Source organism: Hippocampus guttulatus, chromosome 17 (assembly GCF_054856545.1).
Source record: "Hippocampus guttulatus isolate MCC_2025c chromosome 17, RoL_Hgut_1.0, whole genome shotgun sequence".
Taxonomy (NCBI): Eukaryota; Metazoa; Chordata; class Actinopteri; order Syngnathiformes; family Syngnathidae; genus Hippocampus; species Hippocampus guttulatus.
In genome coordinates, this window is record NC_141277.1 from 10477536 (window position 1) to 10501605 (window position 24070).

Here is a 24070-nt window from a genome sequence, read left to right on the forward strand (position 1 = left end):
TCCAGTGGACAGAAGGATAACCTCTAGCAGCTGTCCACAGTCTGGTAACCACCTCCCCTCATTGCATAAGTCAAAAGTCTGATATCATGAAACAACCTCTGTCTTCAGTGAAATAGGGTGGGATTTTTTGACCAGTAGTTTTGGACCAATTTACAATTTAGGTGCCAAGGATTAAGATCACAGGTGACCTTTTGCAATTATTGCAAACGAGTCCATCTCCACAGGTTTCTTGTTTACCTGGAGGTTCCCGAGTGTAATAGGAGAACAGACAGTTGACTTGAAATGTCGAGATTTCCGTGGCTAGCTGCTATCACATAGCCAGCATTTCTTTCAGTTGTCCATGTGCACGTTAAAATCATGCAAATTTTAACGCAATACGTGTCTGTTTTTTGCCGTTCAAATTCGTCAATTTGCTATTGGCAAACACGGATTTTGCTTTTGGAACCTATCCTGATAGTCACGGAAAAGCTTTTCACAGTTTTCTTTATTGTGGCTAAAAACAAAAAAACTTAAGTCTTAAATTTTTTTTTTTTTTCATGACAAAATGATGCCTACATCAGGCGTCAACAATTTGTTAAAGCGAGAGCTACTTGTTGGATATGGATCAATGCTACAATGAATTAAGAGTTTTATGTCTAAACAAGTCACCTAAAATATTGCTGATACTATTATTTTCAGCAGGCTAGATCACTGTATTGTTGTCTTTACAAGTCTTTAAAAAAAAAAAAAAATAATAAAAATCAATCAGGCAGCTGTAGCTGATCCAAAATGCAACCACAGGAGTCCTTATAAACACCAGGACACTGGGCGGCATCACACCTGTCCTCACGTCCATACGCTGGCTTCCTGTAAGTCAAAGAATAGATTTTCAAATCTTGCTGTATCTGTCGTAATGTGGGTAAATAAGATGCAGTCGGTTTCAAGCAAGCAATAGTTTATTCTCGACTTGGCTCTAGCAGTCGTTGCACACACGTCTTCATAGGCTTCCTAAGCTAACGCCATTCTTCCCCGGCATCCATACTGTTAGGGCTTTCAAAGTAAAAGCATAACAGCTATTACCACAGTATCATTCTCTCAATGGTCTTGGACCAAAATAAACGCATAACGTACTCGTGCCCTACAAGGCATCCAGACCCCTATGGTCTTCTGTGACAGGTCTCTTGTGGTTTCCCAGAACCAAATAAAGTGAAGCAGTGTGATGTATATCACTTTGAATTGACTTGTACATGAAATGTGCTGTACAAATAAAATTGTCTTACCTTGCCTCTCAAGTTGAAGGCATTAAAGAGGAAGATAAATGGGGGAATAATGCACGTTGGACGGTAAGACTACAGAGAAATGACTGATGCCCACGTTTTACCATCTGGAAACAGCACAGGTCAGATTCTTTCCTGCGTAATGTGGTGTTTTGTTTTTTGAGGTTTTTTTGTTCCCCACCTCGGTTTCCTGGTGGGACAAACTCACCACAGCCACGGTCTACCTTCTCCCGGCTGCAAGTGAGAATGAAGTGTGTGAATGAATAGACTGAGGCTTTGGCAAAGAGCAACACGGCAAAGCGTCAGCAAGCACCCTAGTTTCTGCCGGGTAAAATGACAAATGCTGTCAGCGGCAGCTCACGGAGCTAATTGGTGCAAATTTTTTGCGAGACTTGATGACAGGCTGACGTTTTGTTGAAGTACACTTTTGGTTCTACTCAGACGAAGTAATCACCACTCATTTGGCTTCCATGTTGTGCAATGATCCATGTACCGTATGGACAAATGTGTTTGGGCAACGGATAACTGCTTTTACAGTATGGTTAAAAATAGATCTGAAAAAAATTCAAAATTTTGCCCCGAGGAAATACATATCTGCTGAGTGGGGTCAGAAAATAATGCTGCCTTGATCGGGGGAAAAAATTGCATTATTTGCACTTGTGGTCCGCACGGTGCCAAGTGTATGACTGCACTGCAAGTTCTCCCAGACAAAGGTGATCCTCATGAAGTGTCTAGTGAGTGGACTTATGTAATAACATCATATCGAAAAGGGAAAAAGGCATGAACGACTTTGCAGATAGAAGATCTTGAGTCATAGTTTTCATTTGGCACAGTCTGAAGTCTTGTTCATCATTTTAAAATGTTAAAAGTGGAAGGGGGCCGAGAGGTTTTTATTCTTGGCTATGCGCATCGGCCTAAATTTATGATTTAGGAATAAATGATTCGCACAAAGTCGCCCACCTCTACATAAACATTAAACAACTTTGTTTTTCCTCCTAAGAAAAATTTTGCTACCATTAATCTGCTGGTGTGCTTCTTGTTTTTTTTTTTAAACACTTTGAGCGAGTGTTAGCTCTCGAAACAAGCTAATGAAAACGAATACACAGCAACTGTAACGTGAATCCCATTCAAACAAACCGAAGCGAACCTCATAACATTTGCGCCGCACATTAAGCAGAGCTTTGTTTACAATATGACAATCGCGTTTTTCTTTGGTTTGGCAATCGCCTCATTAAGCTTCGCCCGCCGCTGCTCTCTGTGATAAATCCGTGAGCGCTTTGCTTGTTCTGCTTGGCAAGGCTCCAGCTTATCATGCTTCCCCATTTCCCCTTTGCTCATTACTAATGCAATGGCCGGCTTCTGTGCGATGTTTCAGACCAGATGAATGGTAACTGGGGCCATCGATCGTAGTAGATTCCCTTCTCTGAATGGCACATGTTTTCATATCTTTGATGAACCGCTGAATGAATCTCATGTGAACAAAACAGCTTGTGTGCTGTTCATCGTTCTTCCTTCTACTTTTACTGATGGAAGGTTACGATGAGATTAACCAGCCCGTGATGACTTTCTGTGTTTATCTGATCAAATCCATCTTTATCGTGTTCAAGCAATTCGGTCAGAGTAGCCCGTCTACATGTCTAGCTCATGTTTATTTCATACGGTATGCATGCTTTATCTTGTGCTGTTATCTTTGTACGTGAATGCTGCTATCCGTATCCTGTATCTTTTGTGCGCGGGGTATGGAGAAAGTTTCCCTGACTTAGCTGCTCACTAATGGGGGTGATCGAACAAAGAAAAAGGTTATTAGGTATCTTTCAATGGAATTCTCTCTCGAGGAGGCAGATTCAGAATGCAGGACTAACGCGTACCTTTTCTACAGGGACTTTCAGCTTTCATCCGTTGCTCATCTTCAGACTCCTGAGTGGTTTCCGGCCTCAGCCATTGTTGTCACTCATCTCTTACCAGACAGGTTTCAAGTCATTTTACCGGTGATTGTGGCTGATGTCCAAAGCAGCTACGATGTTCATAGTCACCCATCTAATCATCACGATTTGCTGATTTTAGGACGAAGGACTAAATTTGGTTAATCTTTTGTTTTTTTTCTACCAGGCTTGCATTGCCTTGTCACTTTATATAAAACGTCACGTTTGTTCAACTAATAACATGGATTTATTTAAGGTGAGCAAGCCATTTTCAAAATTTAAGGTGAATAATTTGTATAAATAACACCCATACATGTGAACTGATACATTAGTATATATTTGGGGAAAATATTAAACGGAGCAAATTGTGACATAGAGGGTTTCGGCCCGACGCCAGAAATATGTTGGTTGACACCACCTTCAAATTCCCCAAAAGTCTTCCTCAAACGTTTCTGTTTTTTTTTTTTATGTATCGATTATTGGTTATTAATTTGGTTTTGCTGGCCTGCCACATTTGATCATTGCTCTCCATTCAAATTGATTTCACCCCAGGAGCCACTAATTCCAAAGAATACCGACTTCATTCCAAGGTTCATTGAGAGGCCGATGTTATCATGAGCAATTCACATGTGAGACTTTGGTTCATTCTTATTTTCTTTTCCCCCCCTCCCAGTCAAACCAGACCCCCCCGAGCGCGTGACGGCGACTCCGATCCGTTACAATGCACGTAGGCTGGAGGTATCCTGGCAGAGTCCTGCGACCTGGCCCGACATCGACAACTTCCCCCTGAAGTATTTCCTTCGATACCGCCCTCTCATCAAGGAGCAGTGGCAGCATGTAAGTAGCATCCTGTGGAGAACACGTTCACATAAGACTGCATCGTTAGACTAGATATACACTCGGGCCCGACCGGTGTGGATTTTTTTTGAGGCAGATGCTAATTCCGATATTTGGCTAAAATTTTTTTGTAGTTTCATTTCAGTACAGTAATAGTTAAGTCACGTTTTTACGCCTCTCGAGTTGAAAGGACGCCTCTCAAATTGAATGGAAGGAGCGTAGCACCATCTAGTGGAGGCATTGTAGATTGCGCCTTATAATGTGATGCGTCCAATGTATGAAAAAAATTTTGCAAAATAGTCATTCATTGAAGACGCGCCTCATAATCCAGTGCGCCTTTTAGTGCGGAAATTACGGTCACAAAAATTCCAATCAGAATTTATTTTTTAATCTGACATGGACATCACATCAAAATTGGGTACTTAAGATCTGCCTTGTAAATCAAGCTCTTCTCAGCTACATACAGTTGATAGAAGGTTATCGTTATCATTCAGTCGTCTATGGTTTTATCAAAATCTCATTCCTATCAAAATCAAAACGTCTGAGGATATTTTGAACAGTAGACTCAACAAGCCCTTTTTGAAGCTAGCTTTAAGTGCTTTCGTCCATCCACCCAGATTACAACTTGGTTGCATGTGACTGTCTTGAACTTCTTTTGCACCGGGGCTCTTTTCCCTGAGGCCTGCGTATAGTAAAAGCATATGTGCCCATTCAAGATAAAAGTTCTGTCAGCCGTGGTCTAATATTGCAGTGCTATTATCGTGCATGTCATTGGTTTGCACAGGTGTTATTTTAAGGACTTGGGTTACAGGCGCTCGCACATACACACGTGTATCAATGAAAGGCCGAATAACATTTTCTTTCGCTCTGTCTTTCCTGCACACTTTCAGTCCCCCCGCAGGTAGCTTTCGACACTTACTACCTCCGACCTGACAGCAGTCATATTCCCCATCTCGAGTATTTCCAAGCAGTCGCATCTCGTCTCACTCTTCCTCAAGCTCATTTTGATTGCAACAGGAGATGGGAAAAATTTGGCCTGTGTGCTTTTGCACCTGAGTACATTTCTACATCTTTAAAATAGAAGTTGTTATTGTTAAAAAAATGACAATACCATACCCATCAGTTCAAGGTTTCCGGATTCAACCCACAATGTGTTGTTCTGGACGTGACGAATGATGCTTGTGGTATCTGCTTTATCAGACTGTCAGAATGCTTTCTGTTGTTGCGAGCTTTTTTTTTTTTTTAATGCGTGGTACACCTGCTTTCTGACAAGTTAGATGATCTGATACTAAATGCATTTTCAAGATATATTATCACACGATGGATCGCCATTGTTGCCTACAGCTCTGTCCTACCTCTCACAATCCCTTGCAAGCATCCATTAATATGATGGGGGGTTCAACCCGAAAAAAATATATATATTTGTGGCTACAAATTGATGATTAAACCTGACACACGCACTCAACCACCACTAAGGAACTGATGCACAACATGAAACATTCCAAAACCAGAGTCAATGTTCCGATTGGTTTAACAGAACATGATTTGAAAATTGCCTCAATGCAGTCAATGACAGCTGGAAACTGCTGACTCTTTGTCTTCTGTGGTCGTCTTGGACAGAAGTTTGACTTTTCAGAGCACTTAGAGGCAGAAAATACGGTGACTGTCTAGACTTTTATTAGGTGTTGGATATATTCTTTCAGCCTTGCGGGAAGCACACAGTCGGTTTGAGAGAGAGATGATTAATCGTTATTTGTATAATTTGCGAATGGAACCAGATTAATTTCCCATTAACGGTAGAAAGGATTTCATTATTTGTGGTGGTCGAATTGTGGACGCACGGCAGGTATCAGATCACACAGCTCACACGAGTTTTTGATTCAAAATAAATTGAAAGTAGCACTTGTGGTAGATGTTAATTTGATTGCCAGGTTCCGGCATGAATGCGGTTACTCATCTTGCGAATCAAGTGTTGTGCGCAAGCCAATTAGAGATTTGTAGACACCACTTTCACCTTGCGTGACAGACAGCTGGGTGAGAATGACTTTCCCGCACAACATCTTCAAATGTGTTTGATGGTTGGGAATGTGATGAAGCTGAAAAGCTTGCATCCGATCTCCTCGACGCAAGCGTCGTCAAGGATATGGTTTCTCTCGGAGGGAGAAAATGGATTGAAAAAGAGTACTTGCAGGAACGATCAACATTATCAGAGTGTTTGACTGATTCATATGCAGGCGTAAGAGATGACTGAGCAATGACAAATTAAAATAAGCGGTTATTAAATTTAGAAATGGGTGGCGGGGGATAAAAAAAAATTAAATGGGGTTACTTGAAGAATAAAAGTGAAATAGAACTGGAGTACGAGCAGGAGAGCCTCCGACAGAAACGATAGAACTATGCGCAAAGGGAAGATAGTGATAAAATATATTGAGGAATGGGAGCCAAAAATAGATAAATAGCACGAGAGGCCACTTTGAAAGGGCAGTTTTAGAGGCCATCAGTCAGAAAGGTGTTTCACATTATGGGGGTGATAAATGAAGACATCCAGTGAAGAGGAATGGAACGGCGTCTGGGGATATTTGAATCTCAAGACCAAGACTTTCAATAAAGGACGAAACCCATTTTGAGGCAATCATGTTATCAATGTGCTCTTAGAATAATTCCGGAGAAAATGGTAAGCTATGGGAAGCTCTGTGTTGTATTTTATTTGAAAAGAACACATGTACTGGTGGTACGGCGGTCGAACCGGTTAACACGTCGGCCTCACAGTGCAGAGATGCAGGGTTCGATTCCGGCTGTGGCATTCCTCTGTGGAGTTTGCATGTTCTTCCCCGTGCCTGCGTAGGTTTTCACCGGGTAGTCCGGTTTCCTCCCACATTCCAAAAACATGGCAAGCTAATGGAACACTAAATTGTCCCCAGGTGTGATTGTGAGCACGAATGGTTGTTCAACTGTGTGTGCCCCGTGATTGGCTGGCAACCAGTTCAGGGTGTCCCCCGCCTACTGTCCAAAGACGGCTGTGATAGGCTCCAGCACCCCCGCGACCCTTGTGAGGATAAAGCGGATCAGAAAATGGAAAATGAAATCCTATGCCATTTACTAGAATTGTTCAAAATTATGTGCAAATTTAGCCATCTTGAGTTCATACGAATGGGGTAAGTTACACAGTCAGGTTGACAAGCCAAAAACAAAAGTGTCAGTCGTAAGTAGAACTGCACAAAGGAGAGTCGCGTACTGTGCAGTGGGACAGGTGTATAATTATGACTTTACTGCTGTTAGAGTAGGTTAGTGCTACAAATTGGGGTTACGTTATCACCTTATAATTCCTTTCTTTTGAGTTGAGTTGATTATTTAAGTTATATTAACCACACCAGTGGCATTATTAGGCCATATATATATCCTGTGTGTGTGTGTGTGTGTATATACTGTATATATATATATATATATATATATATATATATATATATATATATATATATATATATATATATATATATACACAGGTGTATATATATATATACAGGTGTATATATATAGTATATACTATATACAGTGTATATATATACTCGGGCATCTAATTAGGATGCCTCCTGGATGCCTCCCTGGTGAGGTGTTCCGGGCATGTCCCACTGGCAGGAGACCCCAGGGACGACCCAGGACACGCTGGAGAGACTATGTCACCCAGCTGGCCTGGGAACGCCTCGGGATCCGCCAGGAAGAGCTCGAAGAAGTGGCTGGGGAGAGGGAAGTCTAGGCTTCCCTCCTAAAGCTGCTGCCCCCGCGACCCGACCCCGGATAAGCGGTGGAAAAAAAAAAATATATATATATATATATATATATATGGTAGAGATACCAGAGGAGCCAAACATCAGCTCCTGGTTGACAGAACAGTCGCACAAGACTGCAGGTACTGACACACCAACCTGTGCACAGCCTGGATTGATTACAAGAAAGCCTATGACTCGATGCCACATACATGGATCACTGAATGCTTGGAGTTGTATAAGGTGAACAGGACCCTAAGAGCCTTCGTTGCGAACTCGATGAGGATGTGGAAAACCACACTTGAAGCCAATGGCAAGCCACTTACCCAAGTGTCCATCAAATGTGGCATATACCAAGGTGATGCACTCTCCCCACTGCTGTTCTGCATAGGACTGAACCCCCTCAGCCAAGTAATCACCAAGACAGGCTATGGATACCGCCTCAGAAATGGAGCTACAATCAGTCACCTCCTCTACATGGATGACATAAAGCTGTATGCTAAGAGCGAAAGGGATATAGACTACCTGATCCACACAACCAGGATCTACAGCAGCGACATCGGGATGTCATTCGGGCTTGAGAAATGTAGTCGGATGGTGACTAAGAGAGGAAAGGTAGTCCGCACTGAAGGGGTCTCACTCCCTGAAGGAACAATAGCAGACATTGAGGACAGCTACAAGTACCTCGGTATACCACAAGCCAATGGCAACCTCGAACTGGCAACAAGGAAAGCGGCTACGGCCAAATACCTCCACAGAGTGAGGCAACTCCTAAGAAGCCAGCTCAATGGCAAGAATAAGACCCGGGCAATAAACAGCTATGCCCTGCCAGTGATCAGATATCCTGCAGGAATAATAAGGTGGCCAAAGGAAGAGATTCAGACCACGGACGTTAAGACCCGAAAGCTCCTAACCATGCACGGAGGGTTCCATCCCAAATCCAGCACCCTGAGACAGTACGCAACCCGAAAGTAAGGAGGCCAGGGACTAGTGAGTGTGAGAGCCACTGTCCAGGATGAAACATCCAAGCTCCATGAATACATCAAGGAGAAGGCTCCAACGGATGACGTACTCAGAGAATGTCTCAGACAATGGGGAACAGAGGATGAGGCTCTGGAAGAGGGACCATCATGGGAGGACAAGCCCCTACACGTGATGTACCACCGGACCATAACTGAAGTGGCTGATCTCAAGAAGTCCTATCAGTGGCTAGAGAGGGCTGGCCTGAAGGACAGCACAGAGGCACTCATCCTGGCTGCTCAGGAGCAGGCCCTGAGCACCAGAGCAATTGAGGCCCAGATATACCACACCAGACAAGACCCAAGGTGTAGGTTGTGCAAAGAGGCACCTGAGTCGATCCAACACATAACTGCAGGGTGTAAGATGCTCGCAGGGAAAGCCTACATGGAACGCCATAACCAGGTGGCTGGCATAGTCTACCGAAACATCTGTGCGGAGTATGGACTGGAAACCCCAAGGTCAAAATGGGAAACACCTCCGAAGGTGGTGGAGAATGACAGAGCGAAGATCCTGTGGGACTTCCAGATCCACACTGACAAGATGGTAATGGCGAACCAACCAGATATTGTGACCATAGATAAAGGGCAAAGGAAAGCCGTTGTAGTGGATGTAGCGGTCCCAAGTGATGGAAACATCATAAAGAAGGAACATGAGAAACTCGAGAAATACCAAGGGCTCAGAGAGGAGCTGGAGAGAGCCTGGAAGGTAAAGGTGACAGTCATGCCTGTGGTGGTCGGAGCACTCGGGGCAGTGACCGCCAAACTAGATGAGTGGTTGCAACAGATCCCGGGAACAACATCGGACATCTCAGTCCAGAAATGTGCAGTGCTGGGAACAGCAAGGATACAGCGCAGAACCCTCAAGCTTCCTGGCCTCTGGCAGAGGACCCGAGCTGAATGAGGGACGGACACCACCCGAGGGGTGAGACGAGGATTTTTTTTAAAATATGTATATATATGTATGTATATCTCAAACTCCAAAAATTATATTTACATTTTCCAAATCTGACCAATTGTGAATACCTCACCTCATATCACCGCATCCACTTGCCTTAAACTGTTCAACGAATCTAGTGTCGTTTCCCATGACCTCTTTCGAATGCTGTCTTCTGCGAGAAGTGGAGCCCAACTCTCTGAGCAATTAAAAGCAATGGACCAGTCACTGTGATGAGAACAATTTCACATTGCTCAATATTCTTTTTCCGCTATGTTATGAAACTACATCTGCTGTGCTGTAATTTCCCTTTGGGGGTGACGCTGAAATCCAGTCGACTGAAAAAATGTGAATACTCGTGCAGTCAGACTTGTGCATAGAAATGTGCAAGAGCAAACACACGCACACACACACACACACGCACGCACACACACACAAACACACACACACACACACAGACAAAGCATCGAGATGCTCGCATGCATATGAATAAATAAACAGAAGCAGTCAAATTAACACATTCTTGTTCCCCTAATTAAAGTGATTGGTATACGTATATGAAATCGTCTGGCTGAGCAAGTCATAAAATGTGATGCTAATACGCGAGCACATGGCGACATGAGGACTGGTTATGCATAAAAGCTAGCAAAACCGTATGAAAATATCTGCAGATAATAATAATAATAATACATTTTATTTATAACCGCCTTTCAAGACACCCAAGGACAGATAGATAGATTCCATTTATCCTTATATCACAAGTCATAAAATGTGATGCTAATACGCGAGCACATGGCGACATGAGGACTGGTTATGCATAAAAGCTAGCAAAACCGTATGAAAATATCTGCAGATAATAATAATAATAATAATAATAATAATACATTTTATTTATAGCCGCCTTTCAAGACACCCAAGGACACAGATAGATAGATTCCATTTAATGTTTTTCATTCCATTGCATTCCTCATCTCCTTGTAGGCATGCTTCCCCCCAACTTTTTTTTTTAACTTACAGATATCGTGTCTTCCACTCTCGGCTATCACCTTGTCATCCATCCATCCAATCCTTCCATCCATGCAATAAGCCAGCTATCTCAGCATCCACCCCTTAAGACATCCATCTGTATCTATCACTGCACATGATAAATGTTTAGACCTTGATTGGGGGAAAACATCCCATCAGAAGGACACTGGCACAGACACGTCGTTTATCAGGGCCAGCTACGCGCTATCCCGTTCCAGTCATCATCATTTAGCTTGGCTCCAGAAACACATCAAAGTCTTTTGCGTTCAACGAAAAGAAAAAAAATGTTGGCGTTTTCAACTCTTAAAAAATGGGTTTGTCTTAAAGGTTATTTCAAGCCTCTGTGGGGTTTATTTTCATTGTAAAATGCAGACACGGTTGGCTTTCAGCAATTTAGCTCCTCATCATGTGTTATCTGATCTTGCTGTTTAATCGTACCTCATTATTTAGTTTAAAAAATAGCTATTTTTTTGTTGTTGATGGAAAGGGGGCACATGAAACGGTTCGAATGTCTGTTGCCCGGTGCCCCTTTTTCATCCGCTCAGCAGTCTGCGTCCACTCTTGGTTCCACTCTTGCTGTTTGAATGCGGTACCCATACCTGTCAACTCATACGGTTTAGCCATAGTTCATACGGATTTTGTGTTGAATCTTACGTATATGGCTGTATCGCGCAAATCATACGGATTCTAAAAATTTCCGGGTCCCCCCCCAGAACGGTGCTAGTCTACTCGAATGCTTTCATTTCCAAAGTAAATATGAATGGATGCTGTAACTTCGAGCCGATGGGTCAGCATTTGGAGTTGGTGAAAAAAGTAACGCAGGAATACAACTCTGAACACAGTAATGCCACTAAGTAGAATGATGATTAGACATTAACCAGACATTGTATTGTGGAGCTCTACAATAAATATCATTGAAAATTTTGTGGGGTTTTTTCTGCCGTTATTTTGACATATAAAATGCTTTGGTATGTTATAAGGATTTTTTGCTCTTTATAAGGATTTTTTTGGTAGTTTATACAGGTTGGCGCTCTGAAAGGTTGACAGGTATGGGTGCCGTCTCCCCAAGCTGGCATGGGTTTGCGCCAGGTCCTACAACTTCCTCCCATATTTCAAATCGTGCAAGTTAGGTTGATGGTTTTTAAAATGTACAAAGGTGAAATATGAGCAGGAATGCTTGCTTTTTCTATGTGACAATTGAGTCCTAAAGAATTTGAAGTGTAGGAAGAAGTCACTTATCAAATACACTTTATATGTAGTCATTGTTAAACATGTGCAACAAGTACAAACAAGTCTTCAAATAATAGAAATAAAAATAATCACAGAATATAGAACCGGATTTACAACAGATAGTACATCTCCCGTATTTTTGTGTTGCATCAAATCAAAATGACGGTTGTGCTTAAACACAAGTTTAAACATGTTTAGTGTTGTAAATTGCATTACGATTCATTTGGATGTTCTCAATTAAATAGCATTCATATTAGTGTCATTTATTATTGATCACTCAAGTAAATGAAATGTGCCGTTACCGGATTATGAAATTATCGGAATTCATCCAAAATCAATAAGAAGAGAAATCAATGGCTAATCGTTTGCAATTAGTCGTCTTTCAACATTTTCACAATATTCAAAGAGTCGAGAGGCAGACAATTGAGGCATGTGTCCAAGTGGTGGTCGTGAAGCTAGTGTTTCTTCAGTTATTACATTGCTTGATGCGCATTCAGTATTTTATTTTTATTTTTTTGTGTGTGTGTGTGTGATTTTAGTTAACATATGCTTGAATGGCTTCGCATCCCAAGTGAGCTGGGACAGGCTCCAGCTCACCGAGAACCCTGAACAGGACAAGTGGTGAAAAAAAAACATGTGGATGAATGATTTGTCATCATGTGGGGTCTACTTTCAACAATAGAGAGGTGACCGTGTTGCAGGTGTGACAGGAGCTGTTCAGAAACGTGACAAAAGAACAAGCTTGATCAAAAGGTTATCGCTCACAACGTTTGAATATGTAACCGTTTTGAAAGCCGGACTTGATGTGTGTCACCTTCAATGCTGCACGTGTACAAGCTCTGAAGATGCTTTTGGACCTGCTGGAAGATTTCGCGCCCTCTTACAGTAATTGCTGCCTGGGTGATTTGGGGGTTTCAAGCCGCGGGAAATACCATCTCATGAAAGATCCCCCGAACCTGCCGTTTGTGTGCGCACACAAGTGCATGTATACGCTGGTATATGGCAGGAGAGCATGCTGGAAAAATAGGAGCTGTCAGTCAACGTAATGAGACCAAGCTTCTCAGTGTAAGCACACACATACACCCACCGAGCGGCATCGGGCCAGTGGAAGTGCCATATAATTGGGTTTCCTTTCCAGGACAACAGACATGCTCAGTGGATTAGATCTGACCACCGACGCCAATTCGCTCCATGTCTCCGGCACTCTGCTTTCCATCTTGATTTTAGGTCCTTTCTCTTTTTTTTTTTGATAAATAATTGATCACAAATCTTCCATCCTAATCTTGTTTTCGTACTGTTTATCTTATCTCATTGCCCTTTCCCCCCTCTCTGACCTTTACAATTCATGTCAAGCCTTTACACGGATGACACCTAGTACTGTAAAATGTAACGGGCTATTTGGGGTCCTGATATATATTTATATAAATATATGCCGGTATATATATATATATATAAATATATGCCGGTATATATATATATATATATAGAGAGAGAGAGAGAGAGAGAGAGAGAGAGAGACAGAGAGAGAGAGAGAGAGAATGTAAATAGAATGAAAATGTAAATAGAAGATGAGAAAATGACAAGACAGGATGTGTGAAAATTAGAAGGTCACTCTCTTTTACTCAGAGTTGGTGTGCAATCTCGGGGGAATGTTCACTTTTCCTCTGTGCTCCTCTTTTCTGGATTCGAAGCTTTTGGAGTGTGTGGATGTGTGTTTGTGAGTTGTGAGAATGTGGTGCATTTCGGCTTCAGTCCTTTAGACAGGACGACAGGATTTGGATACGGCATGCTATGCAGAGGTTCACAGTGTATGTGTTCAATCAGTCAAAGTTTCATGGATCGTGTCTGAATATCTAGACAAAAATTTGATGCATTTTCAATGATATCCCAAATGATAGTGGAGGTATAATTTCATGTCGTCCTTTTCGTTTTAACAAAAGCTCTCACTTTTCTTTCTTTCTTTTTTTTCTTTTAATTACGACTGCGGTTGCCCGTTCCAAGCTATACGTCAATGCATCCGCCATATTGGATGTGACCATCATATTAGCCATCAAATTGGCCAATTACATCAATCAAAAGCAATCAGTGAATATTGATCTCCTAGGAGCAAGTGAACGAGACATCTTCACAAATCGCTTCACTTTGCCACATCCGATACGGCTGCGCTGCCGACTTACTCAAGGTGGGGTTGAGGTCTATTTACTGTTGTCTTCGGTAATACTTGCCAGGAGTTGTTGCAAAGGGCGTCATTCAAGACTATTGGCTGGGCGCCGCAGTGTTGCGCAAATAGCATAGCCAACCACGGCCTAAAAAAATATGCAGCCAAGCAAGTCCTGTCTGGAGGCTATTAATAATAATTGGACCCCACCATGGATTTCACATGCCAGGCTGAAGGCTGAGGGACGTTGAAAAAGGGTAGACAATCCAGGTGCATCTTTTTCCTACTTCTCTGTGCCATATTCCTGCTCACATATGCTGTTCACAATGAACAAACATATGGTGTTTATGCATGGGATGAAGAGATGTCACCAGAGTGAGGATAAAATAAAATAAAAACTTTCACTGGTCAATTCATCTGGGTAGATCTTTTATCATCACAACTATCATGCATCTTGGGAGTAGTGAAGTGAATCAACGTGATATTTTATGGGTAAATATTTTGTTGTTGTTGTTGGCAGGCGTTGTGTTTGGCCGCATATGTCCAATTCCCTTTGGGTATATGCTCTTTTATGATTGGTGAAAATCCAAATGTTATTACTTTAGCAGTCGAATTGCTTGTTTGGTACAGCAGATCAGCCCAAGAGACACTCATACTCACACGAGAAGAAATTATATATATTTTATTTCACCATGCACTTGATCCAATATATGCATGTCATTATGTATTTTGCAAATGACAGCAACCGACTCCAACATGTTTTTCTCACTCCCTTTCACATTGCTCTTGGTCTCCTGACGTTCATTGCTCTAGAAACGACAATTACGAGAATCCATTTTTTTTTTCATTTGTAAATTGAAACTGAATTCAATGGAGCAGTGCAACAGAATCATCAGACTGAGAGCTGTGTCTATTAATATTGTGATACTTACACCAAAAAAATATAAGCCTAAAAATTGTAAAATATGAGCAACATCTCTCAGTGTGATGAAGTCAACTTCGAAGCCACTGAAAGCCAAAGCTCCCCTTGAGTACTCATGTTACTCAAAATCATTGCCTTATAGCTTGTTTATCTTTAATTACATACAGAAGAGCGAACTCTTCCCTTTCCCAAAAATCAGTACAGTACAGTAAGTCGTGAGGCTGGAATAAATTCCAGAAAATTGCCGCTAAACACAGTTACAGTTCTCGCAGTACAAATTAGCACTTAATGTAACCAATGCTAGCATCTGATAACAACGTTACTGTAATGCTAGGCTAATTTGTCAACGTGTGGGTCGAGGGTATTTGTGTTTGGCGATGTCGTGAGCCTCAGCACTACACTAAGTGATGTGTATTTTCATGTCTTGATCATAAAATGTTGCCTGCATGATAAGTGAATGTTAACAAGCACTCACTTTAAGTGGTGAGAACAGGTTGGTAAAATTAGCTAGTTCTTTGAGGTTCACAGATTGGTATTAGATAGCAGCCTTAACGTCTGAAATGCGGAACTTGATTGCTCCGAGAAACTGTCAGCGGGGCTGTTATTTTTCACACTCTGGGCTTGGCTTCCGCAAGTGGAAGTAAGCAGTTGGCCTCAGTGACAACTTACCGCCGATTGAGGTGTAAGATGATGCAACCAAATGCTGGCAGTAATGTGCCAGCAAGATCCAGTCCAGTGGGTTCTCAAGCTAACGGAAGCCAGGTTCAGCATTAGTCCAACAGTACATTTGGCGGGATTAGGATCACTTTGATCCTTGGGGCTATTTTAATGAAAGCACACCTGGGAACTGTTTTAAAACTGTGATAAAAAATTGAACGTCTCCTTTAATTTCTTAATGAGCAATGGATATAATGTGTCTATGAAGGTGTCAAATTTGGCACTGATCCCTTTTTTAATGATGAAAAAATTGTGTTCTGCTTGTGTTATCTTTTGTTATTGGATTGTGCGGGTATGTACAGAATCTTGTGACCCACTTGTTGGTTTGTTTATTACATATTCAAAGACATACTTTATTTTTTTGTTTGTGTTTGTTTGTTTGTATTGTGTGTGTGTGTGTGTGTGTGTGTGTGTGTGAGTGTAAATATGTATTAAAAAAAATTCCTCGTCTCACCCCCCCTCGGGTGCTGTCCGTCCCTCATTCAGCTCGGGTCCTCTACCAGAGGCCAGGAAGCTTGAGGGTTCTGCGCAGTATCCTTGCTGTTCCCAGCACTGCACATTTCTGGACTGAGATGTCCGATGTTGTTCCCGGGATCTGTTGCAACCACTCATCTAGTTTGGGGGTCACTGCCCCGAGTGCTCCGACCACCACAGGCACGACTGTCACCTTTACCTTCCAGGCTCTCTCCAGCTCCTCTCTGAGCCCTTGGTATTTCTCGAGTTTCTTCTTTCTGATGTTTCCATCACTTGGGACCGCTACATCCACTACAACGGCTTTCCTCTGCCCTTTATCTATGATCACGATATCTGGTTGGTTCTCCATTACCATCTTGTCAGTCTGGATCTGGAAGTCCAGACTGACACACACACACACACACACACACACACATATATATATATATATATATATATATATATGGGCGGCCCGGTAGTCCAGTGGTTAGCACGTCGGCTTCACAGTGCAGAGGTACCGGGTTCGATTCCAGCTCCGGCCTCCCTGTGTGGAGTTTGCATGTTCTCCCCGGGCCTGCGTGGGTTTTCTCCGGGTGCTCCGGTTTCCTCCCACATTCCAAAAACATGCGTGGCAGGCTGATTGGATGCTCTAAATTGTCCCTAGGTGTGTGTGTGGGCGTGGATGGTTGTTTGTCTCTGTGTGCCCTGTGATTGGCTGGCAACTGATTCAGGGTGTCCCCCGCCGACTGCCCGGAGACGGCTGGGATAGGCTCCGGCACCCCCCCGGACCCTAGTGAGGATCAAGCGGTTCGGAAAATGGATGGATGGATATATATATATTTTTTTTTTTTTTTTTTTTTTTAACGTGAACTTCTGTATGCATGTTGATTTTAAAGACCTTTCTCTGTAAATATCCACATGCACTGTTTGGTAGAAAATGTTAAGAGGCACTGTGGTTACGCTGCTTGGGCGACATGTAAACAGCTCCGATAGCTAAACGCATGGTCTTTGCATGTCGTGTGAACACACACTATACAGTACACTCAAGTGTGTGTACGCAGGGCATGTCATGGAATCCGGTCGCACACAACACAGATGTACACAGATGGGAGCATTTGCTCCAATGATGTTGTTAGTGCATTCCACTAAATAAATTAAGCTTGTAAATATAGCGCTCGGTTTGTGAGATAAAGTCTGGCCTTGTTCTTCCAAACAAAGCGTGGGCGGGAGAAAGACGCTGTTGAAGATCAAGGCCGCGTTGAAAATAGAGGGGTCAGCATCATCAGGAGATAAGAAACAGATTATTTGGAAGGGAAAACTTCCAGAAGAAGTGTTTTAAGAGGCCGTGGTTGTTTAAAGATTTATCTCATGAGCTCATCGGAATAAAACAGTGGAATGCGATGGCCATATTGCTATCAAAAGTTGTTTATTCTGTTGAGTGTTTCTTCTTTTTTTTTCCACTGATTTTGGCACTGCAACTTTCTTGATGGATGCATTTGAATTTACTTATCTATCACGCAGTTTTTCTATCACTGTTCAAATGTGATATCAAAGAATAGACAAAGAGGAATCATTTCAAAACTTTAACAGCATCAATATGACCGAGAACCTGTACAACTCGATTGGAAAAAAAAACTTTTTAAAAGAGGAAACAAAAATGAACGACTTAGATAACTATAACTTTTGACTGTTGTGCTTGTGTTCGGATTTAACCAAACACTTTCAAACTCATGTCAAATGGTAATCAGCTCAAACGTACCACCATTTAAAGTCCCTCTGCGTAAAACCAAATAATGTTCACCTGCTGTAGTAGGATTTTCCTGACATTTCCCGTCATAATTTACAGCACAGAGACCGGTATCAATCTGCAGATGGGTGCAAAATAATTTCCAATAAATGTACCATGGCACATAGTGAACAAAATCAGCATCAACATAAGAAAGATGGTCAGGGAAGCCAACAGTAACATTAAAAGGAGCTACAGGAACTTCTGCCAAGGCCTGGCTTAATACATGCCACAACAGTCCCCCGTCTTCTTCATACAGAATGTCTGAACTAGGAGGCAGGGTGGCAAGAAAAAAGCCATCTTCCAGAGAACAACATCCAAGCCTGGCTACATTTTGCTCCCAGACGCATGCAGGAAAATGTGTTTATAATGCAAGGGAGCCTGGGTTAAAAATCCGTTGTGTGTGTGTGTGTGTGTGTGTGTGTGTGTGTGTGTGTGTGTGTGTGTGTGTGTGTGTGTGTGTGCGCGCGCGCGAGAGAGAAATAAAAATGAGGGTGGAGTTGGGATGAGTGAAAACAAAAGAAAAAAACATCAAGAAATGTTCATTTGCCTCTGCAATTTAAAACATTTCGTAAAAACGCGTTGACCAGTGTTATACATTGCTCATTCATGTTATGTTGTCTAGCCAGCACGTGAAGGTCATGCTTATGTAGTCCAATCAAAGATGGGAGGATTTCATGGCTCTTTTGTCGTAATCCACTTGTGCAGCTGTCTGTACATGTTTTTTGTCTCGAATGAAAACTGCAGAATGCAAATGTCACTAAATCACTTAATTTGTTCCTCCGGAGAGGAAAAGTCAGCACCTTTCCGAGTGCTGTTTTTCCTTGAACGTGTCAAGAGGCAAGCCAAAGGCAGACAAACAAACACATATTTGCAGCACTAACCGTAAATTACAACAGTGCATCCAATCAAAACCGCATGCATTTCCAAGTGACGCACATTTTCGTTTGAATCTGCTGCCCTCTGCACGTTAAAAGTGTGTGCGAAACACTTTCCGGCGCTGGAGTCTGTTCTTGTGGCTACGCCAAAGCTTTCCACTTTAATTGTGATGTATGCTCTTGAGGTGTTGCCTTCACACGAAACTGTTTGCCGCTGTGGGCGTCAGAGTTCAATCATTCCAATAGCCAAATATAAAAAAACGACAAAATCAACCGCCTTGATTCATGCACACAATAATAATAAAAGGCCTGTTCGGAATAAATAAGCACTCAATAAAAAGGTGATCCCGCACGGCTGAGCTAATACCACCACCATAAAACATTAAAGGTACAATTGCAAAGCCGAGCCCATAATTTATGGCTGGCACTATAGGTAGAAGGAAAGAGCTGCCAGATTGACTTCCAGTGGACTCGGGTACTCATAAATTACCGTTTGCCAAATACATTTCAGAGCTCATGATGCTGCAATATTTCTTCTCCGTTGTGTCGATTCAAAAAAAACATCCGGCTTCCTACTAATAGGAAGTTAAAAGCAACAGGATGGAAAATGTGTGCTTAAAAAGACCAGCTTTAAAATCATTACCAGCATCTGGCTTATAATAAAGCCAATCATTTCAGTTGTTGACACGGGAACTGCAAATCCCCTACTTCCGTGGTGTGTAATACTTGGGAACCCGATGAGTTTGAATAAGCACCTAGCGTATAGATGACTAGCGCATATCGTCACAACTTCCCATCCACTGCCTTCAAAGTTCTAGCCAGCTGTCTTTCTTTTTCTGAGAATTTGGTAACACTATTCAAGAGGGAGTTTAAGACAGCCCCAAGAACTGTTTCTCAAATCTCACTGATTCCCATAGAAATTTGCACTAGTTGGTCATTGTTGGATCACGACGGGGAAATCTTGAAAAAGCATAAGATGATCATGTGTGCTAACCATAAGGAGCTAAAGTTAGACAAGAGCTGCAGCTGGAGTGTATACATTCAAAGCAATATAAAAAATAAGCCAAACTTTACCTCATTTTGCCCAAAAGATATACATTGAAAACTGTTTATAGTCTCATGAAGATACCAGAGCTGACATGTTTGTTATTTTTATCCAAAAGGGGGGGCTGCACAACATTTCATGCCCAAACGATTGGGGCTTGAACATTTACTTATCACTGTCAGGCAGGCTATTAATAAGATAAGATATCCTTTATTTGTCCCGCAATGGGGAAATTACAATCAGAATTCAGAAAGGAAAAACGCTGGGTAGGGAGAGGGAAAAAAAAACCACGCTCGAACTATCCTCTTCCGAGGATAATTTAAGTCCAGGATAAAAAAGACCCTAGCACATGAATAAGCATTAGACAGTTACAACAAGTCACGAGACATAACATGTATAAGGGGGGATGAATGGGAAGGGTAACCGCGACGCGCCCGAGAATGACCAGCTGCACGGTCACCGTTGCGCTCCGCATTATCGAACCACGTCACGGGGGGAAAAAGAATCGGAGCGATGAAGACGGTGATAACAAGGATGTGTATGCGCGTGTGGTTGTCCAGTTGTGTATGTGTGTGCGTGTACAGGTCATAGCTGCTTCGTCGAGGTCTGCTCATCATGAAGACAGTCCCGGCTTATCAGTCCATGGCCGAGAAGGAGGGGGGTGGTGGTGGGGGCCCTAGACTCCATGCGTATTTTCATCCAGGGGAAAGGCCAGATAGCGTTGTTTGTTTTGGAGAGACGGCCGCCAACAATTCCAGACAGCCTTGAGTCCTTGGTCTGTATCTCCTCACTGGCGCCGATCAGCCAAATCCTCAATTCCTTTTCGAAGCGAAAATTCCAACATCTCCATGGTATTATCGATCGCGCGGAGTCGCTCCAAAACCGCAACAATATTGTGGTTGAGCTCAGTCACCGCTTGAGTCTGAGTGTTGGACATTCGTGCCAAGCCATCCAGAGTGACCGGCAGCTTCTTCACTTCCAATAGAGCCGCTCTCGTCGGTTGAATTTTGCGATAGAACAGCAAGCTGCCAACACCAAACAGCAGCATACCTGTTATCAAAAGGCCAATAATGTAGATGTCTTCCACGTCCTCCACGGACAGTACTGTCAGGCACACCGGTCTCCACTTTCTCCATGGATCCAGGGCGTATCCGGCAGCAAGTGTCCCTGGAGGGCAAGCAGGCTCCCCACTGCCCGCTCTTTTCGTCGAAAAAATTTTGTCGATTACATCAAGAGACCAGCCAACTAATTCCATGGTTAGTTCTTCGGATGAAAACACGGTAGGAGGCTAGGGAAAAAAAAAGTTAGACAAAGACAGCACAAAAGACTAAGTGGCGAGCAGGGAAAAAAGGTGGGAGTGCAGGGGAGCTGTGTAGAAAGCGTCCGCCTTCGTCGAGAGCCAAGCAGAAAAGAGGATAAGAATAATAAGAATTGCCTCTTGATAATGTAAGATATTAAATACCATGTACAGGTATCCTGATTTACATGGAAACTGCATATAACAAACTGTTTGTAAGGTGTTAAATATATAAGGTAAAAATATTTAAAAATAATTATGAAATACATATACAGTATATATGTGTGTGTGTGTGTGTGTGTTTCCGCTTTTTTTTTTTTTGCTTACTTTTACAAATAAAGATTATTTTACTTGAATCCTCCGGTGTAATCTTTTTGTGTTTTCTTTCTTTTGATTTTGTTTCAGGTGGAACTGTCTGAGAGCACTTCTCACACCATCACCGATGCCTATGCTGGGAAGGAATACATCATCCAGGTACTTTCACATCAACATCACGTGATTACAAGTAATGGGAAACCCGGAGAAGGCACATGTAAAACTGTTTGTGCCTTTTCCAACAAGGATCTATCTCGCTGCACTGATTTATTCCAAGGATTTGGTCCCTCACACTGCGCACGCATCTTCCAAATAGCACATTAATGTTTTGTTTTGTTTAGTTTTTTTCCCACATCCTTTGAATGTGTTCAACAGGTTGCCGCCAAAGACACAGAGATTGGAACATGGAGTGACTGGAGCGTCGCCGTGCATGCCACACCTTGGATCGAAGAACCGGTGCAGACCACCTCCACGACTGATGTGGAGTACCTCACGCGTAGGTGTCAGTCTGATCAATAATAACAGCGAATGGCCACGTGATGATGTCCTTGCACATGTATTTCATATCTGCTGATGTTAAATTCAGCAACTTCTCTTCCTCTCATCGAACAGATAACGTGCGCAACAAGATTTAAAATCATGGGCTGATCAATAGCATGGATGCAGTCTTGTGCATTAGTCCATTATCCACATTGCACCTCAGCATAAAAGGAGATTAAGTTTTGTTTATTTGTAAATGGCCAAGCAGAGAAAGTCCATTGTCAAAAATCTGGTAAACAGTCAGTGTTGCGTTTACAACCTCCAGATTTATTGCTTTTATTTTGAATTTCACTTTGACTGCGGACTCTGGTCACCATAAATTAGCTAGGACATCATTGCCGCAAAAATCTCACTAAAAGGTTTCCCATTCAATCTATTACAAGATTTCCTATTCACGGGCGGCTTTTATCATCACGGTTGAAAGCAGAGCTGGGCTTCCAAAAAAAAACGTATCTGAACAAAATTGTTATTTTATTTTGCTTCTCATTGCCTCCGCTTAGACAAACTTGAACTCTCTGGTAGATGGAAATAGTTGAAAACAGTTGTACAGACATTGCAACACAAACGTACATACATACACGCGTGTGTGTGTGTGTGTGTGATAATCTCATTAATCATACAAGCTTATGACATTTTTTTAACTAACATTTATTTCATTTGACTTCCTCTCGAAGCAGTCATCTTGCTGACAATGGGTTGCATGGTGTACCAGTGCCCCCTGTGGGCCATTAGCAGAACTACATCACAAGTTCCTTTTGAGCGGTGAGAAACAGAACACATGCAAAACAGGAGAAAGAGAAAAGGTGGCCTTCTGCCTCCGAACATGCAAATCAATGGACTCGCCCGCGCGCGCGCGCACGCACACACACAAGTCGTGAGGTATATTGTGTGAACACCGGTGAGAAGAGGCGGTCATCAGAATTCTCCTCATGTTTTCTTTCGATCCCAGCTGATGCGTCTTCCACCCTCGCTCCCTTTTCCACTCTTTTTTCCCCCCCATGCCTGCGTATTGATCACCATTTCGCTCGTTATTATCTACTCCGTGTCCTTGTCAGGCCTCTTCACAACTGCTGCATTTCAGATAATCCATTCCCGGTAAATCTGTGCAGGCGCCATCAGCAAAAAAATATCAGCGAGGTTTGTCGATCTTACGGAGATGGTAGTTCCTCTGCTCAAACTAGAACAAAGAATCTTCCTGGAAAGGGTTTTGTCCATTACAAAAGCCAGTATTGTGCTACATTCCCATAATGAAACGTGTGACTATAATTTTAAAGGATGAAAAGGGGAACATGACCATCCATCCATTCCCTGTACTGCTTATAACCCTTTTTTTCCGGGTATCTTTTTCTCCTGTTTATGGTTTCAATAGTGTGTCACCTATTCCTCATGGAGATGAAGGGACGTTTGGCAGCGCATTCCGCTTCTCATTTCACATCAAAAAGGATAGCGCACAGACAGACAGATGAAATCTCATCCTCTGTGATATGCCCTCGTGCTCTTGACGCATAAAGGCCGTTTGGGCGAGCCTTTGAAAAGTCTCGCTTGTCTCACGCTGTCAGCGAGACAGAAAGTGGACCGCGTATGATAGATCCTATTTCATATCAGATATTATGTCCCGGCTGCAATCTGTAAACGCAACGAGATGCCAGAATGGAAGCCCGATACTCCATCTGGCGACCTGTTCAGAAAAGCACATTTGAAACTTCAAAGGTGCGCGCTGTATGCTTTCAATTTCCAATGCGTCAGGGCACATGAAAATTAAAAGTGCATCCTTACACCCTTTATATCTCATCTTTCCGGCTCCAGCCTCCCTGTGTGGAGTTTGCATGTTCTCCCCGGGCCTGTGTGGGTTTTCTCTGGGTACTCCAGTTTCCTCCCACATTCCAAAAACATGCATGGCAGGCAGATTGAACACTCTAAATTGTGCAGACGTGCACAGGGTTCCAATCCGGCTTCCGCCTTCCTGTATGG

At 42.6% G+C, this 24070-nt stretch overlaps 1 protein-coding gene across 2 annotated transcripts in view; it reads left to right on the forward strand.

Moving 5' to 3' along the window:
• Positions 1-24070, forward strand: part of cntfr (ciliary neurotrophic factor receptor) — a 188833-nt gene that overhangs the window by 159409 nt on the left and 5354 nt on the right. For both annotated transcript variants that reach the window (XM_086135873.1, XM_086135872.1), the window contains exons 7-9: positions 3852-4015; positions 21650-21718; positions 21935-22055. In XM_086135873.1, coding sequence (XP_085991999.1) covers positions 3852-4015; positions 21650-21718; positions 21935-22055 — 354 coding nt within the window. The remainder of the gene's footprint in view (positions 1-3851; positions 4016-21649; positions 21719-21934; positions 22056-24070) is intronic.